Source organism: Lemur catta, chromosome 4, assembly GCF_020740605.2.
Source record: "Lemur catta isolate mLemCat1 chromosome 4, mLemCat1.pri, whole genome shotgun sequence".
In the NCBI taxonomy this organism is placed as follows: domain Eukaryota; kingdom Metazoa; phylum Chordata; class Mammalia; order Primates; family Lemuridae; genus Lemur; species Lemur catta.
Window position 1 is genome coordinate 78,787,122 of NC_059131.1, and position 22,867 is coordinate 78,809,988.

The 22,867-nt window shown below is 43.2% G+C and overlaps 1 protein-coding gene across 2 annotated transcripts in view; it reads right to left on the reverse strand.

The window, feature by feature from the left end:
• Nucleotides 1–12,244: 12,244 nt before the first annotated feature.
• UXS1 (UDP-glucuronate decarboxylase 1) overlaps nucleotides 12,245–22,867 on the reverse strand; it is an 84,217-nt gene continuing 73,594 nt past the window's right edge. For both annotated transcript variants that reach the window (XM_045550353.1, XM_045550352.1), the window contains exons 12-15: nucleotides 19,500–19,560; nucleotides 17,080–17,137; nucleotides 15,199–15,302; nucleotides 12,245–13,092 (exon numbers count right to left, since the gene is read on the reverse strand). In XM_045550353.1, the coding sequence (XP_045406309.1) occupies nucleotides 12,961–13,092; nucleotides 15,199–15,302; nucleotides 17,080–17,137; nucleotides 19,500–19,560 (355 nt within the window). In that variant the 3' untranslated portion in view covers nucleotides 12,245–12,960. The remainder of the gene's footprint in view (nucleotides 13,093–15,198; nucleotides 15,303–17,079; nucleotides 17,138–19,499; nucleotides 19,561–22,867) is intronic.

The following is a 22,867-nucleotide window of genomic DNA, read 5'->3' on the forward strand; positions in this document are numbered from 1 at the left end:
TTTCTCTATAATATCTATGGTTATGTTCTTTTTTCCATTCCATTTGTGGCTTTTAAAAAAATGAATCGTGTCTTTTCAAATATGCCATTTTTGCTTTGTTGATCTCTTCTTTCGTATGTTTTTCTTTTGGGTGAACTTCTGTCCTTTTAATTTCCTTCCTTCTACTTCTATGGGTCTTTGATTTAATTCGATCTTAGCTCCACTTTGAGCCTTCTCAGTTTTCTTAAAGGCAAGCACTTCTTTCCAAGTACTCTATCTCATGCATTTGATGTGAAAAAATTAGATGGTGAAATCTTTTAATTTTAATTTGATTATGTGTTATTAAATTTCCAAGTGAGTGGACTTTTGTAATTATCCTACTGACTTTGTTTTCTAACTTAAGTACACGGTGGTAAGAAATGTGGTCAGGTGGATCCGATCCTTTGAAGTGTGTTGCAACCAGCTTTGCTTGGGGTGTGTCAACCCAGCAAGTGTTCCACATGTGCTTGAAAGGAATGGGACTTTTACAAATGTCAGATGCAGTCAAGCACATTAATTCAAGCTCCATAGTTTTACTGTTCACATTTTCTATTTTCTTACTGATTTTTTTTTGTCTGTTTGATCTACCAATTACTAAGTGCGTTAAAATTTCCTACTATGATGATGGATTTGACAGTTTTTCCCTTTAATTCTGTTGGTCTGGCTTTATTTATTATGAGGCTATACACAAATTCATGTGGTACATATGAATTTAAAATCAATACATTTTCCCAGTAAATCAAATTATCATTATGTAGCAAATTTCCTTATTTCAAGTAAAGCTTTTTGCCTGAATTCTCCTTTGATACTAATATGCCTATACTTGTCTCCTTTTGCTTAATATCTTCCTGGTCTATCTTTGCCATTGTTTGGCTTTTGATCTTTCTGTGTACTTTATGTGTGTTATAATGAGTGCGTAGTTGAATTTTGTTTTTAAAATATAACAAAGTTTTAACTGGAAAATTTAGTTCACTTACACTTATTGTGGTTAGTGATTTCGTTTTATTTCTAACATCACATTTTGAACTTTTGATTTGTCCCATTTTACTTGTCCCTTTTCTCCGCTCTCCCTTCATTTGGACTGTTTTATTTTTCTTTACTCATGGGTTCTTTTCCCTCTACTTCCTTCAGAGGCATACACTTGGTCTATCAGAGTTTGCACTGTTTTGAACATATTTAATAACAGTTACAGATGATCAATAGCCACAGTCTCCTGGACAGTACGTGGGCCTTAAATTCCCCCTCCCAACTGGTATGCTACTGTGACTTGGCATTTTAAATCTAGCTTGCTTTATTTTCCCTATAAATTGTTTTTGTTTCACATATAATCATTAGTTTGTTTAGATTGTCATATATTTATCTTGGCCTACTCTTTCTCCTTGCAACTCAGATGATGCAAGGCCATTTTCCTTCAGTTTGAATTATATCCTTTAGAATCCATTTAGTGAGGGTTGTTTGGTGGTAAATGCTCAAGTTTGTTTGACACATTCCCTTGTTTCATTTGGCATAGAATTATTGGTTATTTAATCAGTACTTTGAATTTATTATTTCACTGTCTCTGGTACCCACTGTTGATATTAAGAATTTCATTAATCATCTAATAGAGGCATTCCTCTGCAGGTGACACTGTCCTCTCCAATTCTCTTTGGCAACCTACTCTTTTGTTATCTATATCTACATCTATGTCTCTGTACATATTAACATGACTTGGGAAACCAAATTGGGCTTTTTATTCTAAGGATTAGTGTCTTTCAATAAATTTGGAAAATTCTCCATTATTTCTTTGAATGCTGTCTCTTCCCCATTCTTTCTTTCTGCAATGTTTCATTCAAGTATGCAAGTTTCAATTATACTTTTCCTTCCTTATTTACAAGTATGCTTGGTTATATCTCTTGTTCCCTGCTCAGATTTCCAAGTTTCTCTTTAATTTCTCTACATGTATAAGATGCTTTCATATTTTTGTCATTTCCAGCATCTGAAGTCTTTGACTCTGCCTGCCATCCACAGGGTCTCATCTCCTTGACTTGATGTAATTTCTAACCACGTCCTGCTCATTTTCTTTGGAACATTGTTAAGAAACATTTAAAGCCTAAGTTGTTCCTCCAGACAGCACTTGCATTTTCTTTCACTAGTAGCCCACAGTCCAGTAGGGTCTCTCGAACTGGGACCACTTTAAATTCTCTACTTCTGGATTCATAGACTACACAGGGACACCTTGTACTTACTATTGTCATGGGTGCTCTCTCCACACCCACCTGTCTACCCCTACCTACTCAACTATTAGTTTGAAAGAAAGCATCCTCACTGCTGGTGATGTTTCTCATTGGTCCCTACACCCAGGTGGAGCCTTTTGGGAGCTCAGTTTAATGCAGTTTGACCTAAACTTTATCTCCTGAGTCCTGTGCAGCCTTCAGAGATTCTCAAACTGTACAGGATTCTGCAGACACTTTCAAACAATAGTTGGCTTTCCTTCCCTTTTGGGGTTCTGCAGGGTCCTTACTTTATCATCTAAGGGATGCATATATAAAACCATATTCAGCATATCATTTTCTCCCATTGGGAAATTTATTCATGTTATCCAATCTATCACACTACCAGAAAGAGAACACCTATTTGATCAATTATTTCAAATCAAACATTCTTTACCCCTTTTTTTGTCCCTAGACATCTCCTATAACATTTTTAAATGTATAAAATAAAGTACAAGGATCACAAAGGAAACCAATTATATTGAAAAAGTTACCAACACTTAAAAGACACATTTATGATATGGTAATAAATGTTTCTTTATGCTATAAATAACAAGACCTAGTGGGTGGATCTACAGATATTGTAATTTCAAAGTACTGAAAATAAATAATAGTTTGAGACATACATAATAACTATAATGTGATGACACCTGATTTCTGTGAGTGGCAAAGCCCCAGGTAAGAGCTAATACTATTGCAGTGTGTTGCCTACATTTGTAATTGAAGGGAAAGCTAAATTTGAGAGTTAGGGATTAGTAGAAACAAACAGGTTTATTTTCTCAAATTCATGAAATCCCTTATTTAGAGGGATTCCCAGTCCAACTCCTATAATATATCCAGAGTAAAAGAATCCAATTCTCAGGATAAAGATGAACACAGTTGATGTGTCCTATGAGACCCGGCCGCTGCCTGCTGCCTCAGCCCTCTCTGCCCTCAGTCCGTCCCCTGTGCTCTGTGCTTCCACCAGCCCTGCAGACTAAAGCCCAGGAAGGGCTCACACCCACCTGTGCTCACTACTAAATCCTCAGAGCCTGGCGCAGAGTCTGGCAGAGTAAGTGCTCTTTATTAAGGGCTGAATGGATACACAAAGGAAGGGAAAAATTGATCTAGTCTCATTTTTACGTATGAAGAAAATGATGGCCAGAGAGGTTGGAAGACAGACACCTCTTGGGGTACAAAGTGAGTTAGGAACAGAATAGGGATAGTAACTCACACGTGGCGGTCTTTCCCACACAGTATTTCTCTTCTTCCTCCCCAGGACAAGCACCCTCCTGCATCAGCTTATTCATGCCCCACCACGGCAGGGTCCCACCTCCCCTCCAAGGTATGCGTCTTGGAGTTTCCTGAGCCTGTGCTCTGCTAGGCCATCGCAAACTAACATTTTCTTCCACACGACCACTCTGCGTGCAGCTAGCTGCCTTGTGAGCAGGAGCGCACTGTGACCACAAGGGAGATTTCAAGCCAGGTCAGCTGTGAAGCTTGTTCAAGCTTGGTCAGAGGCCCTTGGCCAAGTGCTTTCAAATCATACCACCGGCCCCTGCTCCTCTGAGGGTCCCTTTTTAGTATGAAACAGTGCCTTCTGCTATGGATCAGAATTACTCTCCAGGAGTTTGCAAACCAGCCATTTTCATATACAGCTGATTCTTCAACAAAGGGAAACAAACAAACAAACAAAAAAAACAACAAAAAAAAGACACCACTGTAAATATTGACCGAAAGCTAAAGATTGAAGACAGGACAATGGTCTGTGGGCCTCCCCTCCATCTTTTTATAGATAAGACTGAGTGAAGGAAAAAACCTGGGCAAGATGGCTGACCAGGGATATCAGCTGCCAGATCTTCTCAGAAAGAAGGAAAAGTTTTAGATGAAAAAGGAAACAAAAACAAAAACAGATTAAAAAAACAAAAAACATGGATCGAGCGTAATTCTGAAGGAAAGGTGACAGAACCTACCAGAGATTTCGCGGGAAGAAGTTGCAGCCAGGACAAGAAGGAGCAACACATAGCCAGAGATCAACCCGCGAGAGGCTCGGAGCCCGACTTTTAGAGGGCAGGTGGGGGGTTTGTTTCTCCCTCCCTCACATCTCTGGCAGTCAGCAGGCTCCTGAGTTGTTGAAGAGCCTTTCTACCCTCACGAGCCCAAAAGTGGCTGCCACCAGTGAACTGGGGGCTTGTTGAGGACAAAGCATCAGGCTGCCAGCCCCTCGGGGTCGCTTCCCACACCGCAGAGCCGAGCAGAGAGGGCAGGACATAGTGCTAGGGAGAAGGCGGAGAGAAGCCCAGTGTGATGTTGCTGCCATCTCCATCAGTGTGGAAATGGAACCCAGGAGCAGCCTGCGTAAGCAGATGTTGCAGCTACGAAAAGCGCGTGGGTCAGACTCTGCTGCAAATGACGTGGGCATGCACGTGATGGATTTAGGGCTTTGCTGCTGCTGTTTTTAAACGGAGCTCTCTAGTCCTATTTGTTTCTGATTTCCAGTTCCTTTTCTTTTTTTGCTGAGGAAAGTTTATCAGTGAAAATAAACTGGGAAGTGTGACCTGGGACATGGAACATCTATTACTGAAGAAGCCCAACTGTGAGAGGAACACTGTTGGGTGGGTCCTTCCTGCACTGACCACAGACAGATTTCACCTCCTGCCATTTCATCAGTGAAGCTAGGAATAAAGAACTTGATTAACTGTCCACACATGACCATTCCATTTGGCCAGTGGACTCAGACACAATTCTGCTCCGGGAAGCCATAAAGAAACACCATTATCTTCATTTCTGACTCACATCTGCATGTTACATCACTACAACCTCACTATCGCCTTTCAAAGTTGGGAAATCAGGTGTTATCATCTTTACTCATATGTATTTTTATGCATTTTCAATGGCAAATTATTTTATTAATATTTAAATTCCATCTTTAGTGATTATTACTGATTCGTAGTCCATTTCAATACCTATTAAGTTTGCCTCCCTTTATTTGAAAATAATCTTTCCAAGTTTTGTTAGAAAGACAATATAGGTATAAAGCACAGACCATAATATGGCTGAAATATTTAAAATGATTTGAGTTCTCAGCATAATTTGATATGATCATGAAATTTTTTTCCCCTTAGCCTATTAACATAGTGAACTACATTGATAAAGATTTTCAAATAGTGAACCAGACTTGCATCCCTGGAATAAACCCCACTTGGTTATGGTATATAATCCTTTTTGTATATTGCTGGATTCAATTCACTAACATTTTATTAAAACGTTTTGTATCTGTATTACCGAGAGACATTGGTCTGTAGTTCTTTTCCTTGTATGGTCTTTGGTGTTAGTATCAGGGTAATATTGGCTTCATAAAATGTATTGGGGAGCATTCCCTCCCTTCTTCTAGTTTCTGGATGAGATTGTGTGGGATTAGTGTGAATTCCTCTTTAAATGTTTGGTAGAATTCTCTAGTGAATCTTTCTGGGCCTGGAGGTTTTTTTCCAGGAGGTTTTAAATTATAAATTCAATTTCTTATAAGGCAATTCAAATTACGGATTTCACATTGGGTGAGTTTTAAGTAGTTTATACTTTTCTAGGAATTGATCCATTTCATCTAGGTTGTCAAATGTACAGAGAATTGTAGCTAGTATTCCCTTTTCATCTGATGTCTACGTGATATCCCTTGTTTCATTCCCATTAGTTTTTTCTGTTTTCAGTCTTGTTAGAGATTTCTTAATTTTATTGATATTTTCAAAGAGGTAGCTATTTGTTTCATTGATTTTCTCTGTTGTTTTCAATATTGATTTGTGCTCTTATGTCCTTCCTTCTGCTTGCTTTGGGCTTACTTTGCTCTTCTTTTTTTGGTTTCTTGAGATGGGAGTACAAATTACTGATTTGAGATTTTTTTCTTCTACTCATACAAGCATTTTAGTGCTATAAATTTTCTTCCCAGCACAACTTTAGCTGCATCCCACAAATTCTGATGTATTTTCATTCAGTTCAATATATTTTTAAAAATTATTATTCTTGAGATTCACTTTTTGGTCCATGGATTTAGAAGTGTGATGCTTAGTTTCCAAGTGTTAGATTTTCCTGTTATCTTTCTGTTACTGATTTCTAGTTTGATCCCATTGTGGTCACTTGGTATTATTTCAATTCTTTTAAATGTGTTGAGATTTGTTTTATGGCCCAGGATATGTTCTATCTTGGCATATGTTCTGTGGACACTTGAAAAGAATGCATACTCTGCTGCTGTCGGGTCAAGTGTGCTATAAATGTCAATTAGATACTGTTGGTAGATGGTGTCGAGTTCTATATCCTTGCTGATTTCCTGTCTAGTTGTAAGTCTCCAAAGGTAATTGTGGGTTTATCTACTTCTCCAGGTCTGCTAGTTTTTGCTTTACGTATTTTGCAGCTGTGTTATTTGGTGCACACACATTGAGGATTGCTGAATCTTCTTGGTGTGCTGACCCTTTTATTATGATGTAATTGTCCTCTTGGACCCTGGCAATTTTTTTATTTAACATTAATGTAGTCACTCCTGCTCTCTTTTGATTTCTGCATGGTATTTTTTTCTACCCTTTTACTTTCAACCTGCATATATTGTTCTACTTAATATTTGAAGTGAGTTTTCCTTGGTACTGATGAGTTTTGCTATTTGAAAAAAAAAAAGAAAAAAAGTTTCTTATAGACAGCATTTTTAAAAAAATCAGTGCTGCCAATCAATCTCTTAACTGGCATTGTTAGACCATTTACATTTAATGTTATTATATTAAAGCTTAAATCTGCCATTTTATTTTTGTTTTCTATTTTTCACTTGTTTTCTTTCTCTTGCCTTCCTGTGGGTTAAACTTTTTTTTCTTTTAATTCTATTTGTGCACTTGAGTACGTCTCTTTGTATAATTCTTTTTGGTGGTTGCTCTAGGTATCGCATTACATATAAAGTATCAAAATCTATTGATGTCAACTTTTATCAGTTTGGGTGAAGTGCTGAACCTTACCTCCTTTTGTCCTCTGACATTTATAATAGCTGTCTAGTTATTTCCTCTACATAAAGAGCCACATTAGAGTGGTACAAGTTTCACTTCAAACATCAAACATAATTTAGACCACTTAAGAGGAGAAGGAAAGCCTATTGAATTTATTGATATTTTGGCTCTTTCCATGTTCTTTCTTCCTTCCTGATGCCAGAAGATTCTTTTATTGTTTCCTGTTTAGAGAATTTAGTCATTCTTTTCAAGTAGGTTTGCTGGTGACAACTTCTCATAATTTTCCTTCATCTAATAATGTCTTGATTTCCCCTTCGTTCCAGGGTATTTTTGCTGGATATAGAATTCTGGATGGAAAAGTTATTTTCTTTCAGTACTTAAAAAATGTTGTGTCATTTATTTCTGGCCTCTGTGGTCTCTGTTGAGCATCTTGCTGCTGTTCTAATTGTTTTGCCCCTAGAGGTCACTCCCCTCTGGCTGTTTTAGAGACTTTTTTCTTTGGTTTTTGCCTTCAGTTTGATTATGATGTGCCTGCACATAGATTTCTTTGGGTTTATCTTCCTTGTGGTTCACTCAGCATTTTGATTCTGTTGGTTTATGATTTTGCCAAATTTGGAAAATTGACAGCCCTTTTTCTTTGAATTTTCTTTAACTCCATTCTCATTCTGGGACTCCAATGACATGACAGATCTTTTGTTCCAAATATCTCCAAGGCTCTGTTCATTTTCTTTTTCAGTCTATTTTCTATTTGTTGTTCGAAATGGGTAGTTTCTATTGTTCTGTCTTCAAGTTTATGGATTCTTTCCTTTGTTCTCTATACTCTACTGTCAAATGCATCCACAGAGTTTTTTATATTGGCTAGTTTACTTTTCAATTCTAAAATTTTCATTTAGTTCTTCAAAATCTTCTCTTTGCTGAGATTTTCTATTTTTTCATGTTTCAACCATGTTTGTAATTGCTAACTGATTTCTATTATTTTTTTCAGACAGGTCTCTGTTGCCCAGGCTGGAGTGCAGTGGTGCAATCACAGCTCACTGCAACCTTACACTCCTGGGCTTGAGTGATCCTCCTGCATCAGCCTCACAAGTATCTGGGACTACAGGTGTGCACCACCATGCCCAGCCTAAAGGAAGCATTTTTATGATAGATGCTTTAAAATATTTGTCAGATAATTCTAATGTTGTTGCCATCGTGGTGCTGGTATTGGTTATCTTTTCTCATTTAGTTTGAGAGCTTGGTTCCTAGTGTAGAAAGTGATTTTTTATTGAAACCTGGTAAGTTTTGAGTGTTCTAAGACCCTGGGTTTGAATTAAAGCTTGTGTTTTAGCAGGCCTGCTCTGACACTGCTCCAGTGAGTGAAGGGGGGAGGCTGCCTCTTTGCTGCCAGGTGGGAGTGGAAGCTCAGGCTCCCCTCCAGGCTTCTACTGATAACATTCAGGCTGGGGATTAGGGGAGCACGTTGTTTACTGCTGAAATTCCTGACACCCTGGGGAAAGTGGGAGAGGCACCTCAATACTACTGAGTAGGGGTGAAACTCCAGGCTCCCCCTATAGTCTCTACTAACAACACAGGATTGGGGTCATTATACCCAAGAGATGCAAGTCCCAGTGCGGGCCTTCTCATCCCTAGCCCCCACAGTCCTCTCTGATATCACCAGAGCAAAGAGCGAGGAAGGAGGTTGAGGTGTCTTGTTACAGCAGGCAAGGGTGGAGCTCTAGGCCCCGCTTGGTCTTTGCTAGTGGGGATGGGATGGGGCTGCAATAGAGCTGTTACTGTTTAAAACTTTTCTGTTTTTCACGTTGCCCCCCTCCTGGTACACTGGTTACAGAGAACAACCTTTTTTGGGGTCTTTTGGACTGTGCCTCTTGGCATTCCTGGGTTAATGGCTTCTCCAGTTCCAAGTGTGGGATATATAAGGCAAAGAGAAAACCCAGGGAACGCACTGCTTGTATTAGTTTGCCAGGGCTGCCATAACAAAATTCCAGAGACTGGTGGCTTAAACAACAGACATTCATTTTCTCACAGTTCTGGAAGTTAGAAGTCCAAATCAATTGGTGTCGGCAGGTTTGGTTTCTCCTGAGGCCCCTTTCCTCAGCTTGGAGATGGTCAGTTTCTTGCTGTGTCCTCACATGGTCTTTCCTCTGTGCATGCACATCTCTGGTGTCTAAATTTCTTCTTATTTGGACATCAGTCAAACTGGATTAGAGCCCACCCTAATTTTCTTTAGATCTCATTTTACCTTAACCACCTTTAAAGACCTTATCTCTAAACACACTATGAGTTTCCAAAGGGTTAAGACTTCCACATACAAATTTGTGGCAACGTGACTCAGCCCAAAACACCACTGTAGTTTTCCTCAGGTCCTGAGGTCCCTAGCTGGTCTACCTTTTGCTATTCACTTTTAAAGTCTTTCATTTGTCTTATGTATAAGGTCCAGAATTTTTATTGTACTTGGTAGGAAGACTAGGGAAAGTATATTTACTCCATCTTCTTGAAAATGGAAGTCTCCTCCTTACACTTTTCTTTATCTTAGTTTCCTTAAAAACTGACCTCCCCTGGTTAATAAATGGTAGAGCCAGCTATTTTGACTCCTGCATCCTAGGTCTCTATATCACACCATGTAAGTTTTACTTTAAATAAAATGTATATAAAATATGGAAACTCAAAATTCAGAAAGTACCAAAACATTAGGACTTTTAAAAAGCATTGAGGTTCTTGATAGTAACATCTCTACTTTTTTTCCTTCCCACAACACAGTTGTAGATAAAAATGTTGCCCTTGTTCCCCAAAGTGGCTAAGGTACAAACAGGACACAATCAGGGATTTTTAATACAGAGAAAGCATGTGGTTTAATCTTGGTGATTAGAACAAAGCCCTATTGATGCCTTTGAAGCAATGTGCATCACACTCCTGGACATTATGGTATCAGTTCTCAGGGTAATGCAATTTTTCAACTCCCTATCAAAGGTAACAACCAACCACTGAGAAAGCCTAGGTAAAGTACACAAACCACTTTAATAGACAAACTGAAATGTTAAAAATCACAACTCGTCCGACCTAGGAAATTGATAAGAATTTTCCAGATTCCCCTAGTCGTAAGAGCTCAAACTATAACTCCCAATTATGGCCAGGCCAGCGTTTCATTCAATACAACCTCTAGGCTGACAACGAAGTCAAGCTCACACGTGACTAAGAACCATAAACCAGAATCGCAGCCCACCCAGAGCAGGAGTTGTGATCAGACACACCGTCAGGGGTCAAGCAGCAGCCTCAATGCCACAGAGTCTACCTGGGACCAGCAGGCTGGGCTCAGTGTTCAAGAGGGTGTAGCTGAAATCCAGTATGTTCAGACTCTGTAATCTGCACCTTGCTTGAGCCCATTGTGACTAGCACTGAAGTAACAATAGTAGCTGTCCCAGTCTTACTGTTGCAACCAACAGTGAAATGCAGGGGCACCACTCTCTTAGTCAGTTTGGGCAGCTATAACAAAATGCCTTATACTGGGTAATTTATAAATAGAAATTTATTGCTTACAGTTTTGGAGGCCAACAAGCCCAAGATCAATGTGCTAGCAGATCTGGTGTTTGGTGAGGGCCTGTTTCTCATAGATGGTGTCCTCCTATGGCAGAAGGGGCAAACAGCTCCCTTGGGCCTCTTTTTATAAGGCATTAATCCTGTTCACCTAATCACCACCTAAATGCCCTACCTCTTACTACTACTATTGCATTGGGGACTTGGTTTCAACACATGAACTTTGGTCGGGTGGGGGGCACAACAATTCAGACCATAGTCACCACGCTCTGTTAACCCATTCATCTGTTTCCAGTGCCCTACCTCCACTTTCCTCTGTTCCCAGGACACTAATGTGTCTAAATCAAAGCTCACAAACAGTTTTTTGATGCATTACCCCTTTCCTTAGGGTGAATTAGATATAACTCATCTTCACCTTTTTCCCTTCTCTCTTGAAAATATTTTATGAAAGTCATATGTAAGAAAATCAAAAGAATGAATCCCAGGGAAGAATTATAGATATTAGAAAGTAACAAGAGAATTCTGGACCCTGGGCCTTCAGGTACTCCCAGATAGCACTGCACAGCTTAGCGCCACAAAATTCCCAGCTACCCCTTGTCTATGCTCCTTCAACATCTGGGGTCACCATTAGTAGTTCCCAAGTAGGCTACCTAGGTCTGTCTATCCCATCTCAGTAAATGGTATATCACCTAGTTCAGGCCAAAATAATGAAAATCAAAAATAAGAACCCAAAACCTTGATTCCTCTCTTTCTCTCTCACACCATATCCAATCTAGCCCTGGTCTCAGTTCCAGAATCTTCTGGGGAATCAGCATGACAAAGAAAACCACCACAGCATCCTTGGCCCTGCCCCGGAGATTAAGATTTGAACAAGTCCAAGTATAAAAACTCCCAAGGTGATTTTTAAAGGCAGGCAAGTTTAGCTCACACTGGTTAGGGAACACAGGACCTCCTGTTTTGCACATGCTTCTGATACGTAGAAAGCTCCATCCTCTTGGTGCCTGTTCAGGTTTGCTGTCATGCAGAGCCAGTGTACTTGGAAAATGTGCTGCTTTAACTTACTGTGTTGTTTTCCCATTTATTATAAGAGTAAAAATAAAATGCTAACATTAATCCTTGAAAAAGTTCTTAATGAAAACAAAAACTCTCAAGTTCTCATTCAATGAGGCTAGTTCACAAATCTTTCTACAGAAGACAAATGGCACTCCTTTTCCTCCATCTGTTCTGTGTTGCCAGGGAAGGACACAAAAATAATTCTATCCCTGGCTAAGATCTGAAAACTTCACACAGCAGGTAATATTACATGCAGAGATTCGGCCCATGTAGCATACAAAGATTTCCAGTATCCACACATCAAATTACATATTGCATGAACCTGGATGTTTTCAGAGTTTTCTTTTAAACTAAATTCTCCAATATTTTTCTTAGTGATTCAACAACATCCTGCACAAAGCATAAAGCCAACCTTTAAAACTGAAAGTCTGTGACTGATGATTTTCCATATTTTATTAAAATAGCATACTTAACCACGGTTAACCAAGAATAGGTTAACTTTGTCCCAACCCCACCCCCGAATATGCAGCACAATACAGTAGTGATTTCAAATATCCTTGTTTGTGATAACCAACAGAAATATTTCAAAGTCAAGTTTGCAACTAAAAACTAGACCTTGGAAAAATTCTGAATTAAAAGAGAAACATAAAGCTCTCAAACAGAATTCTTTTATCTGCCCGAAAATAAACGTCGGTGTGCCACCCACCTGACAAATACTGCTAGGGTTTTTGTTTTTTGTTTTCTTTATGCATAGTATAACGTCTCATTTATAAGTACCCACTTTTATAAATAAAATCGGCATTTTTCGTCCCATTTAATGTTCCTTTTCAGCTTCAAAAGAAACCAGTAAATAAAACTGTCAATGACAGTCACGACATACGTTCTCACAGCAAGATAAAAAACTTGAAAATATGCAGAGATGCATCTACGCTATTTTACATAAAAAGATTCAAAAAGTGCAAGGCAAAATCTGCAGTTTTTTGAAGGGAGCTTTTAGGCACATCCATTTCATTAAAGCAAGCTTCAGAATGAAATTCCAGTTTGTTCTTCATGACACCTGTTTAAGTCTTTCTTTAAAAAAAAAACCAAACAAACCAAAAATACATCCCATCGAGTGTAAAACGTGGAGTCTTGAGTCCTAAAAAGTCAGTGGCTCAGTTGTGGCGAGTCCGTCCTTTCTTTATCCTGGCGGGCTTTGGTTTGGGGATGTACTGATTATTGGCCTGGTACTCCAGTTCTTTACGGAAGTAGTGAATTGCTTTGTTTAAACCTTCCTCCAGTGGGACCTGTTTAAAGAGAAATAGAAAGGAGGTCACATCTATGGAAGGGCTTTGCAGGAAGGCCGGGCCGACTTGTGGGGCCCCTTTCAGAGGTGCACTCACAGACCACACGCTGGTCATCGCAGCCCACCCAGAGAAGACAGCGGTCCTTCAGGGCTGCTTTCCAACCGTATTATGCAATTTAACAAGTGACACTCTAACTGACATAAAGTGAGCTCCAACCCCACAGAAGACCCCAAACTATCTCTTGCTGTGTATCTACTTCAGTTTGAATCAATCTCACATATGGCTTTTAAGATAATGCACATGTGCCCCTTCTTTCAGAAGAAATCTACCATGGCGTGGAGGGAAGATGCGTTGAGAAGGTGATCTGGTTCTGAGCCACACTCCTGATTCTCCCACGTGACATTAACCCTTTGCGTTTCCCAGCAGACGGCCCACCTGGGAGCACTGGGACACTCCTGGGGGAAAAGGGCTTGTCTGTTTGTCTGTCTCGATTACGGCAATGGTCTCTCAAGTGTCAAAATGTTAGTATGTCAAAACTTATCAAATTGCACATTTTAAATACAGGTAGTTTGCCATATGCCAATTATACCTCAACAAGCTGTTAAACACATGCACTCAGGAAAATTAAGATGAGTATGCCTGAAAGTTTCTTTGGATCGGACCCCTTGCAAAAATGTCTTACAAATTAAAACTGCTAGTAGGAAGAGAAAGGTGAGAGATGGCTCACGTTCTTGAAATGTTAGAATATTGTACATCTAAAATCCAGACAAAGAAAATAGTAACATACATACCCCACATAATGTAAAAGCAATAGTTACTATGTAGTGAATGTACATTTAACTCTTTAAAAAATATTTTGTTTAAAATAAAGGTTCTGCTTACAAACGGACCAATGGCAAATAGAGCTTCAAAAAACAAAGAAACTAGACCTATGCTTGCTATAACTTGGTTTGCACAGCTGAGATTATTAGATTTTGTTCAGCCTAATCATATTTTCATTTCATTCAACAGATTTCTGTGGCCTTCCACAGGTCACTTAGACTTGCATATCACAGGATAAAACAAGAACCAGGCTGGAACTCTCATGGCCCTTTGAGGTTCAACATTCTAGGATTCTACTTACTCAGCTCTTGATACTACGCACATCTTGAAAAGGTACACTAAGCTTTTAGATGTGTCCCCACCTCTGTGCCATAGCCTGCTGGCCATGCCTCGGATGCTCCTACATCTGTCAAGTACCTAGTGTGTGTGAGGCTGTGATAGCTGCGGGGCTCCTGCTGTGCACAGGGCCTCGTGCCCCGGCCTGAGGGCAGCCCACATTCTAGTGGGACACACGGGAATGGGCAAAGAGGGAACAGGCAGACGTAGCAGATGGTGGACGAGGCAGGCTTGCTCCTGTAGATGCAGCCAGCTGAGGCTGCCTCTCTAAGGAGATGGTAACTGAAGGACAAGGGACCTAATGGATGAGAGTGCAGTGGCCACACACAGCCCTAGGGCACGGGCACTCTCGGGCAAGGGAGGAGCACTCGGTGCACTGGGGTGGGAAGGGCAGGTGGCGGGAGCAGGGGCAGGCTGGGGGCTTGGGGTTCAGCTACTTGGGGCTCAGATGTGAGGGCAAAGGAGACAGCTGCCTCTTGCAGCATCTCACAGGCTGCAGCAAGGGTCTGCGGAAGGCACGCGGGCTCCCCTCCCTTTGCAACCCTCGGTGTCGTACACTTCCAACCTGGGCCTCCACCTGCGAGGGGCTGATGGGACCAGATCGCCCCTCGCCCAGCTCTGCACGGCCATGAGGGGAGGTGGCCAGGGCTATGCGAGGGCCCTGAGCACACACTGCCATGGCCCGTGACACTACTTTCATGGAGGCAACATGCCTCTGTAATTTTACAAAAGCAGACCCAACAGCAGGCCCCAGCCATAGCCCCGATGAGAGAGAATAAGACATACGATATGGAGAAGCTGTTTATGGCCTGGAGAAAACCTGATGTCTGCCCAGACGCCCACCCCACCTCGCTCCACTGGGGCTGCTGACAAGGGCCAGAGCCCACAGGACCGGGGACCCGGGAGGTGGGGACCCGTCTCCAGGCAGCGCTAACTGCCTGCACTTACCACGGGCTCCCACCCGAGCATCAGCTTTGCTTTCTTGATGTCCGGTTTTCTTTTCTGTGGGTCATCCTGGGCTTCGGAGAGAAACTGAATTTCGCTTCCGCTACCTGAGATGTTCAAAGAAAAAAAAGGGTAACAGGGAATCACGAAGCACGAGGGATGTGTCATTTTACCACCTATATCAACTTGAAATCCCATCTGAGGAATGAATAAGGTGCATCTGTGGAAATGCAGCTCTCTCGAAGCCACTGGGCCCCCTAAGGGACTGTCCTGCACAGACAGCTGACCGCGTGCGGGTGCCCCAGGCTTGATTCTGGCCCCGTGAGAGTTAGTTGGGTGCTGCTTACTCTCACTCAACAGGCCTGAGTGACCTCCCAGTACAAGAGGGCCTGCCCCACGGCAGACCACCCACGTCCCCAACAGGAGGTAACACACACAGACGTGCCCACCATGCACGACCTGATGTCAATGCGAACCACAAATGTGGTGTGAGTCATCTCTGAGGGTGAGGCCAACAGACACGAGCCTAGCGAGCCCCAAGCCAAGGCATGAGATGTTCAGCCACCCTGCCGGAGGGACACAGGGAGGACAGAAATGCTGGCTTGTCCAGCATCCTAGCTGGGCCCAGACCCCGCTGGCCTACAGAATAAAGCCACACCAGTGACTGTCAGCCAACCCTGCAGAGGAAACCCCAGTGGAGGTCAGCCCTGACTGCAGAACCTGGGGCAAATGAAACAGCTGCTGTCTTAAGCCACCAAGGTTCAGGGTGGTGTGTCACACAGTCACACTCAGACACACAGGGAAACACTGTGTCCCTCTCAGGTTTCAGATCAGATCTTCCCAACACGCCAACGTGTGCACGGATCACGTGAGGGACTTGTCAACATGCAGATTCTGACCCGGGAGGCCTGGGGTGGGGCCGGGAGCAGACGGCTCACAGGCTGTGATCCGAGCACGTCTCTTCCTCATGTGCGAGGGGCAGACAGGTTCAGAATGCAAAAGCTGGGGAAGCGGATCTGAAAGGGGGCTGCAGGCACCGCGCACGGAGCAGGCTTTGTCTGAGGAAGACCACCGCCTCCCGTCACACGGGACGGGATGCTAGTGGTCAGAGTTGACTGGGACAATGCTGGTGAGTGACAGCCTGATGCCAGGAAGGTCAACCTGGAGGAAACAAACCAGCCAGACAGGTCTGGATGGTCACTTCAGAACACCACGCCACGTGTGCTCATCCCTGGTCTAGCCAACCAGGCCAGTCTGGTTGTGTCTTTAACTTCAATTTCTGGACCAACTGGAGAAAAGACACACCGTCTAAGAGGCAGACTTCCCAAAGCTCCAGGAAGCCTGAGGATGAGACCAAGGGCTCACCCACTCTACGTCTGTAGCCCAGGGCCGGCCGAGAATACCTGCACTTCTTATGGCGTAGGAGCGCACCTGAGAGGTGCTCCCAACGTCACACTGCCCCAGCGTCACAGCCAGGCTGCCAGAACTGAAAACAGAAGTTCGAACTCTCCTGAAACATAACTGGTGTTGCTCTCTGCTACTCTCTGAAATTCTATGCTCAACATGACCAGCGTTTGGAAATCCAGCAATTGTCACCCATGCAGGATGATCTAACACGATCATGCTTCAAACACTGGAAACAAATCTCCCTCCCACTCCACGAAGACCTGCAATCAAAACAGTGAACAAAACCAATCCTGCCCTCTTTTATCTTTTTATTACTTAATTAAAGAATTAGAAAACAATTAAGTATTCCTGATAAAAAGTTCTGCTTTGATCCAATTCAATTAGCTTGTCTTAATTACCCATTTTCTAGTCAAGGTGTTATCAACAGACAGGGTAAGCACAGCCGATTTCACTCAGGAAGTGATTTATCCTACTTACCAACAAGGTTTTTAATTAACTGAGCAAACTCTAGGATTGTGTGTTCTTCTGGGTTCCCCTAAGGAAGAGATGGTTTCTGGTTACAAGTGTAATTACAGCAGCAGCAGCCCACCTCCCAAACCACGTGCATGTCTGCAGCGATGTTCACTGGCTGACTCGGACCTCCTGCGTAGCTTCACCTGAGCTCCCTGTTTCCCTGGGGTGCTTCACTTACCGAGATGACGGTTACTCAACCCGGCAAAGGGCTAAACTGCACCTATCTTCACCTTTGTCCTCCAGACTGACCGCGTGTAAGACTGGCCTTTGGACAGGTCAAGAGTATAGGACACACATTCACTGGCTGCCTTTCCAGGACAATTTCCACATCGAACATAACTTCAGTGTCACTTTGCATCAAAAGTGTGGGTTACAAAATTAGCTCTGTTTCCCTCTGGGTGTGCTGTGTCAATAACTTCAGTGATAAAGGACTTGCAATCTTGCACGTGAAATCTGTAACACAAACGAGTGCCCTCACAGGCAAGCCCCAGGGACAGACTGGTTGTGTTGTATGATGTGAGTGTACTTCTGCGCGTGTGGGGTTGGGGGTGGGCGTGGGGGAGCTTTGAGCAAAACCACTTTCTCCGTTTCTTCCTTCTATAACACATTTGAGCAGCCACTACCCACTTACCTCCCAATCCTGTCATTCCTATTCCACCCCCACCACCCACAACCGTAAGAACTACCATAAAGTCTGGCAACTACACGTCCGAAGGACTCTGCATCCCCATTTCCTTAGTCTGAGGCTAGACGGCAGAAGAGCAGGAGGGACCCTGGGCCTGACCTTGAGCACAGCGAGGACTGACTAGCAAAGTGGGGTGATGGGAATCTGGGAGAAAGTGGCTCTGCCTTTATGGGGCTCCTGGCGGACACCTGGTTCTGATTTTAGGGAGCAAAGGTTTCTAAAAGAGATGGGAGCTCCCCAATGTCCCTGTGCGAAGGCCGCCAAAGAGAGGCAGAAGGAACACGGTAGCTCCTACAGAGAATACTGTGGTTGCTCAGGGACACTGACAATGCACCTCCCAAAGGACCTGCAGCAGAAACGCAGGGCAGGGGTGGCCGGGCCCTCCAAAGTGCCAGCGGGCAAACGCCCCAGGTGAACTGAGGCTTATAATACAAGGTGCGTTCTGGTCTGTTTTAAGTGAATGTTTTTTCAGAAGTGCCACCCTGTACCCAAGAATCAGCAACAGTCCCAGGAGGGGGTGACCACTCTGGGGCCTACCCTTTCCTATGTGATAAGAACTCCCTCCTTTCAACTCAGGGAAAAATGAACAGTATCCATTGTGCTTGAGATGACTGGTTACAAGGACAAGTACAGGCAAAGGTTTTTGAGTGATGTGGTTTGCAAGAAATAGGTTACATGCCACCCCTGCGAACCCTGAAACGTTGCAGGAGGCAAGAGATGTGGTTTGGGGAAGCACCTGAAATGATCCAAGGACTTCGTCGAGGTGGGACAAAGGGAGGTCCCTAGTGAACACAGGGATCTTGTGTCTGCTGCCATCAACAGAAGCAAACACCTTGAATGCTGGACAACCCACACTGGACACCTTGTGTTTTACACAAGAGGGAACAAAGCCACCCAGAAGACAGTGACAGAAAGGGTAGGAGGACCCAGCATGACCCTGGCTGATGCAGCTGGTGAAAAGAATGGGAGCACAGAACTGTGCCTTGCAAATCCCCGGAGAGCTGTCACACTGCAGAGGCACTGGGCTACCTCTGAATGGCCCCAGGTGGAGAACTGAGGTCAGTGGGTGGGTGTGCAGAGAGGGAGATTTTGGTCCCAATATAAGGGAGAACTTTCCACTGGCCACAGTAGGCCAGAGACAGTGAACTGCTCTGAGCAGAAACAAGTTCACCAACACAGAGTGCTCAGGGCTGGAAGAGAGATTGGGCAGAGCTACTTCTCAGTCCCTCCAATGGGGAGATTCTAGGGCTGCAGCATGAAAGGAGGTGAGAAGCCAAGGAGCTGGTCTGTCAGGCTGAATTACAGATGGGATCAACACCTGGAAAACTCCTCTTTGGACAACATCCATCTTCTAAGAACTCAGTCAAGTCTTATAACAAGGACCCACCCATTAAACGGAGAAAGGGCTGCACACAAGTGTCCTTCTACCACCACCAACAGGCTTCCCACGCTTGCAGACCTGGGCCCTTTACAAGGCAGCGAGAGTTCGTCTAGAGTTTATTACATTGCTCATCTGTGTCTTGCAGATGTCTCACTTCTTTGCATACTCTTACTTCGTTTTGTGTTTTTTTCCTCCAGTATTTAGCAAGCAACAAACATGCATGCCGATGGCAAACCAAGCAAAGCCTGGTGCTATCTGTGGTTTCACAACAAGAAAAAACTCTGAGCTGTCCTGGGAGGGTGGAGAGAGAGTACTCACCAGGTTGACCGGGCTACTGACATTGCTGTTCATGAGAGCCACGAGGCCATTCACCAGATCGCTGGAAAAGAAGTGGGGGTGCATGAGGCTCCACCTGCTGAAACACGCTGGCGCTGAGCACCACATACAAGCCCACCCAGGAGAAAATTCACCACCTCCCAAAAGAAAACAAAAGCCCAAATGGAAAACTGAATGTCCAAATAAAATCCTACAAACTGACATGGTGTTTATAACGCTGAAGTATTTATGGATGAAATGAAAACTATGATGTCTGGGATTTGCTTTTGGTGGGTGGGGTGTAGACAGTTAAACAGGATGGAAGCTGAGCAATGGGGTTGAGTTTGCCACTTCGGTGCATTTTTGAAGTCCTTTGACAAAAACTAAACATACATTAAAATAGGCACCCCCCAAAAAAATAGATGGCATTTACAGAAGTTTCTGATGAAAGTCCATGTTTAATGTGAACCCAGCTAGTTGGCCCATATGAAAGCACATGGTTGTATTTTAAAACAAGATCCACGGAAATGAACAGACTCCAGTATGTGATCCTCATACTGGCAAATCACAGATAAAACCAGACGATACTGAGGGTTGAAAGCAACTGGAACGTCACTCCCGACTCCCCCAACTTCAAGTCGCCAACCCCACAAGACACCTCGCATGAAACGGTCAGGGATACTTGGATGTTTCAAATGGATCGTGACTGGGCCATGAAGGTGAAGATAAGTAAGCAGATTTTTCGCTTACCAAGGTTTGGTTCTTATTTTCAGAAGCTTTAAAGTGTGACTCTGTTAAGAAAAAGTTACTTCGTAAAAATGACACCTCACTGCTAAACACAAGCACTTTCTCTAAGCCCATTTCCATCAGCTGTATTTCTTAGAACACTTTTCACGTTCCTCCTCCTCCTCCTCCTCCTCCTCCGTCATTACCAGTGAGGAGCAGGTCGCTGTGGGCGATGACAAACTTACGAAAGAAAACCCCAGATAGCTTTTGCTTTCCTTGCAATTGAGAAAAAGAAATTTGGGGTGGGGTATTTAGTAAACAAGTTACTTCTGCTTTTTCATTTACAACAAATGGGTATTTTATATGGACCTGTTTAAAGTGTTCTATTCTCACAGATCAAGCACAAATGCAAATCGCTGCTGACCTCAGATGATTTCTCTTTTATAGAAACTGGCAAAAAGTCACTTCATCACTATGGCAGTAATCGTTATATCAGAATGTGTTCTCTCACGACATACATCTGTGAGTATTTATAAAAAGACATTAAAAGCTGCCATTCTATAACATCCACAATAGGTTTTAATATTGAAACTAGGGGGTGGGGTCCACACTGAGTTGGAAGACAGCTGACTGTTAGGCAGTCGCCCAGTGGGCGAGGGAAGGGGGAGGGCCACACATTTGTTACATAATAAACTGGCAACTTTTAAGGTCAAAATTGCATAGATCACTCATTTAACCTGAAGCTCTTGAAAAGTGTCATTTTGACAAAGTGACTTTTTAAAAAAGTATATAGCATGCCTTTGTTATGTGAATGAGGACACAACCCAACCATGAAAATATCAAACACAGTCATGCCAAAATGTCAATGTGGATGACCTCCTAGACCTTGGAAACCCTGCAGTGCTGTCTCGAGGCAATCGTGGATTTTAAGATCAGTTAATTTAGTATAGTACCTACAGATTCAGACACTGTGCATTAGTAAGCTTCTCGTTCCTAAAAAATAGCTTGTTAAAAATAACATCGCCGCAGCATTACAAAGAGAGGGTTTCCTAAAGGGTTAACAGCTACGTGTCTAGGGAAACTACTGCAGTCTTCCTTCCAAGTGGGCAGCTGGCACTCGAGAGGAGGGTATGCGTGATGGCAGCCAGATGTGTGAGCTGTGACTGTCAGAGAAGGCCTGGCACCGTGGGCACATTTTGACTTTTTGTCCTGAGCTGGGATAGCATGTGGCATGGGCATTACTGAATGCTCAGAACATTTTAATCTCTAGCAAAAATAAAAGTATCTGAGGCTATTTTAAATGAATTCTATATGTGATGCCTTTGAATGAATGAGAACAGTAAGAAGAACGGGTTCGAACTCGTTTCCCTCTTACTGCACAAAGTCTCGTGAATATTCCACATGGTGTGGTGACTGGAGAAGCTTGGAGGACCCTGGTGAGGTGGTCTAAAGCAAGCCCATGCCACTGAGGACAGCAGGTTCCCTCAGGGAAGCACACACCTGGGGGCAGGTGAGGGAGGGTGGGATGGAAACGTATTCGTATGAAAAGATGGTACTCAACACGCCCAAGTCCGACTATTCAGTCCCCACACAGAAATGTGCCATGAAAACTTCTCCAAGCACGTGGTGCCTGCGTCAAGTGCTTTGAAACGGTGGCAGTGCCAATGGAGGGCAGCCGCCATTTCCCTGTTAAATCGCTTCTTAGAGTGAGTTTGCCTATTGGGGCAGCAACGTGGGCCAGTTACGTTACCCTGCTGGGCTTTCTGCCTTGCCTGACCAGTATGCTTGTTTATCCACAGCATCCATCTGGACTAAATGTCAGAATTCACACTTTCAGCAAACATCTATGTGGTTGTTTTTAATTTTTTTTTTTTTAATTTTACCAGCATTTCCATTTCTCAAAAAGACTCCTACTGGGACCCTCCCCTAATCAGACTCTGTAGGTAGGTGTTCTGGCTCAGGTGGGGCTGGGGGCTGCCCAGACTGCATCCCCTTAGCCACCACCTCACCTTGCCCCTACAGTGCCCTGGGATGGCCCCAAGACACCAGAACAGCATTTCCCAATTGGCAAGTGTGCTGGGCATCTGCACGGAAGAGTGGAAGCATATGGGTCCAAACCACAGAACTGGGTCTTACAATGATTGAGGACACCAGACACTTTTACAGAACTGACAGCAGCCACGTAATGGTGCAAGGCACATTGGTGTATGTAACTTCCTATATCCTAACTCTTCTCTCAGAATCCAACTGAATTGACCAGTGACACACTAGATTATAAGGCTTACCAAGAAAACAATAAAAATCACCAAGTGAAACAACTCACAATTCTAAAGAATATATTTTTACCTGCACTTGGTTTCAGCACGAAATCCAACATTAGGACACTATCTCATCTCATACCCTTCATAAGAACTATCTCAACCACCCCACAAAGCCACATTTACGATGAGTCTTTGCATGTTTGCTGGACGCATAAAGGCATCTCTTGACCCGGCCTCAAATGGAATCACACAAGTCACCCTCAGAGCTGGGCAATGTCACTCGCAAAACGCTAGGTGGCAGTCAAAGACCGGCTCAGGAGTCAGGAGTCCCGGGGAGGGATGTAAACTAATTTTTAACAGAGAACAGCAAGAGTTTTCCCATGG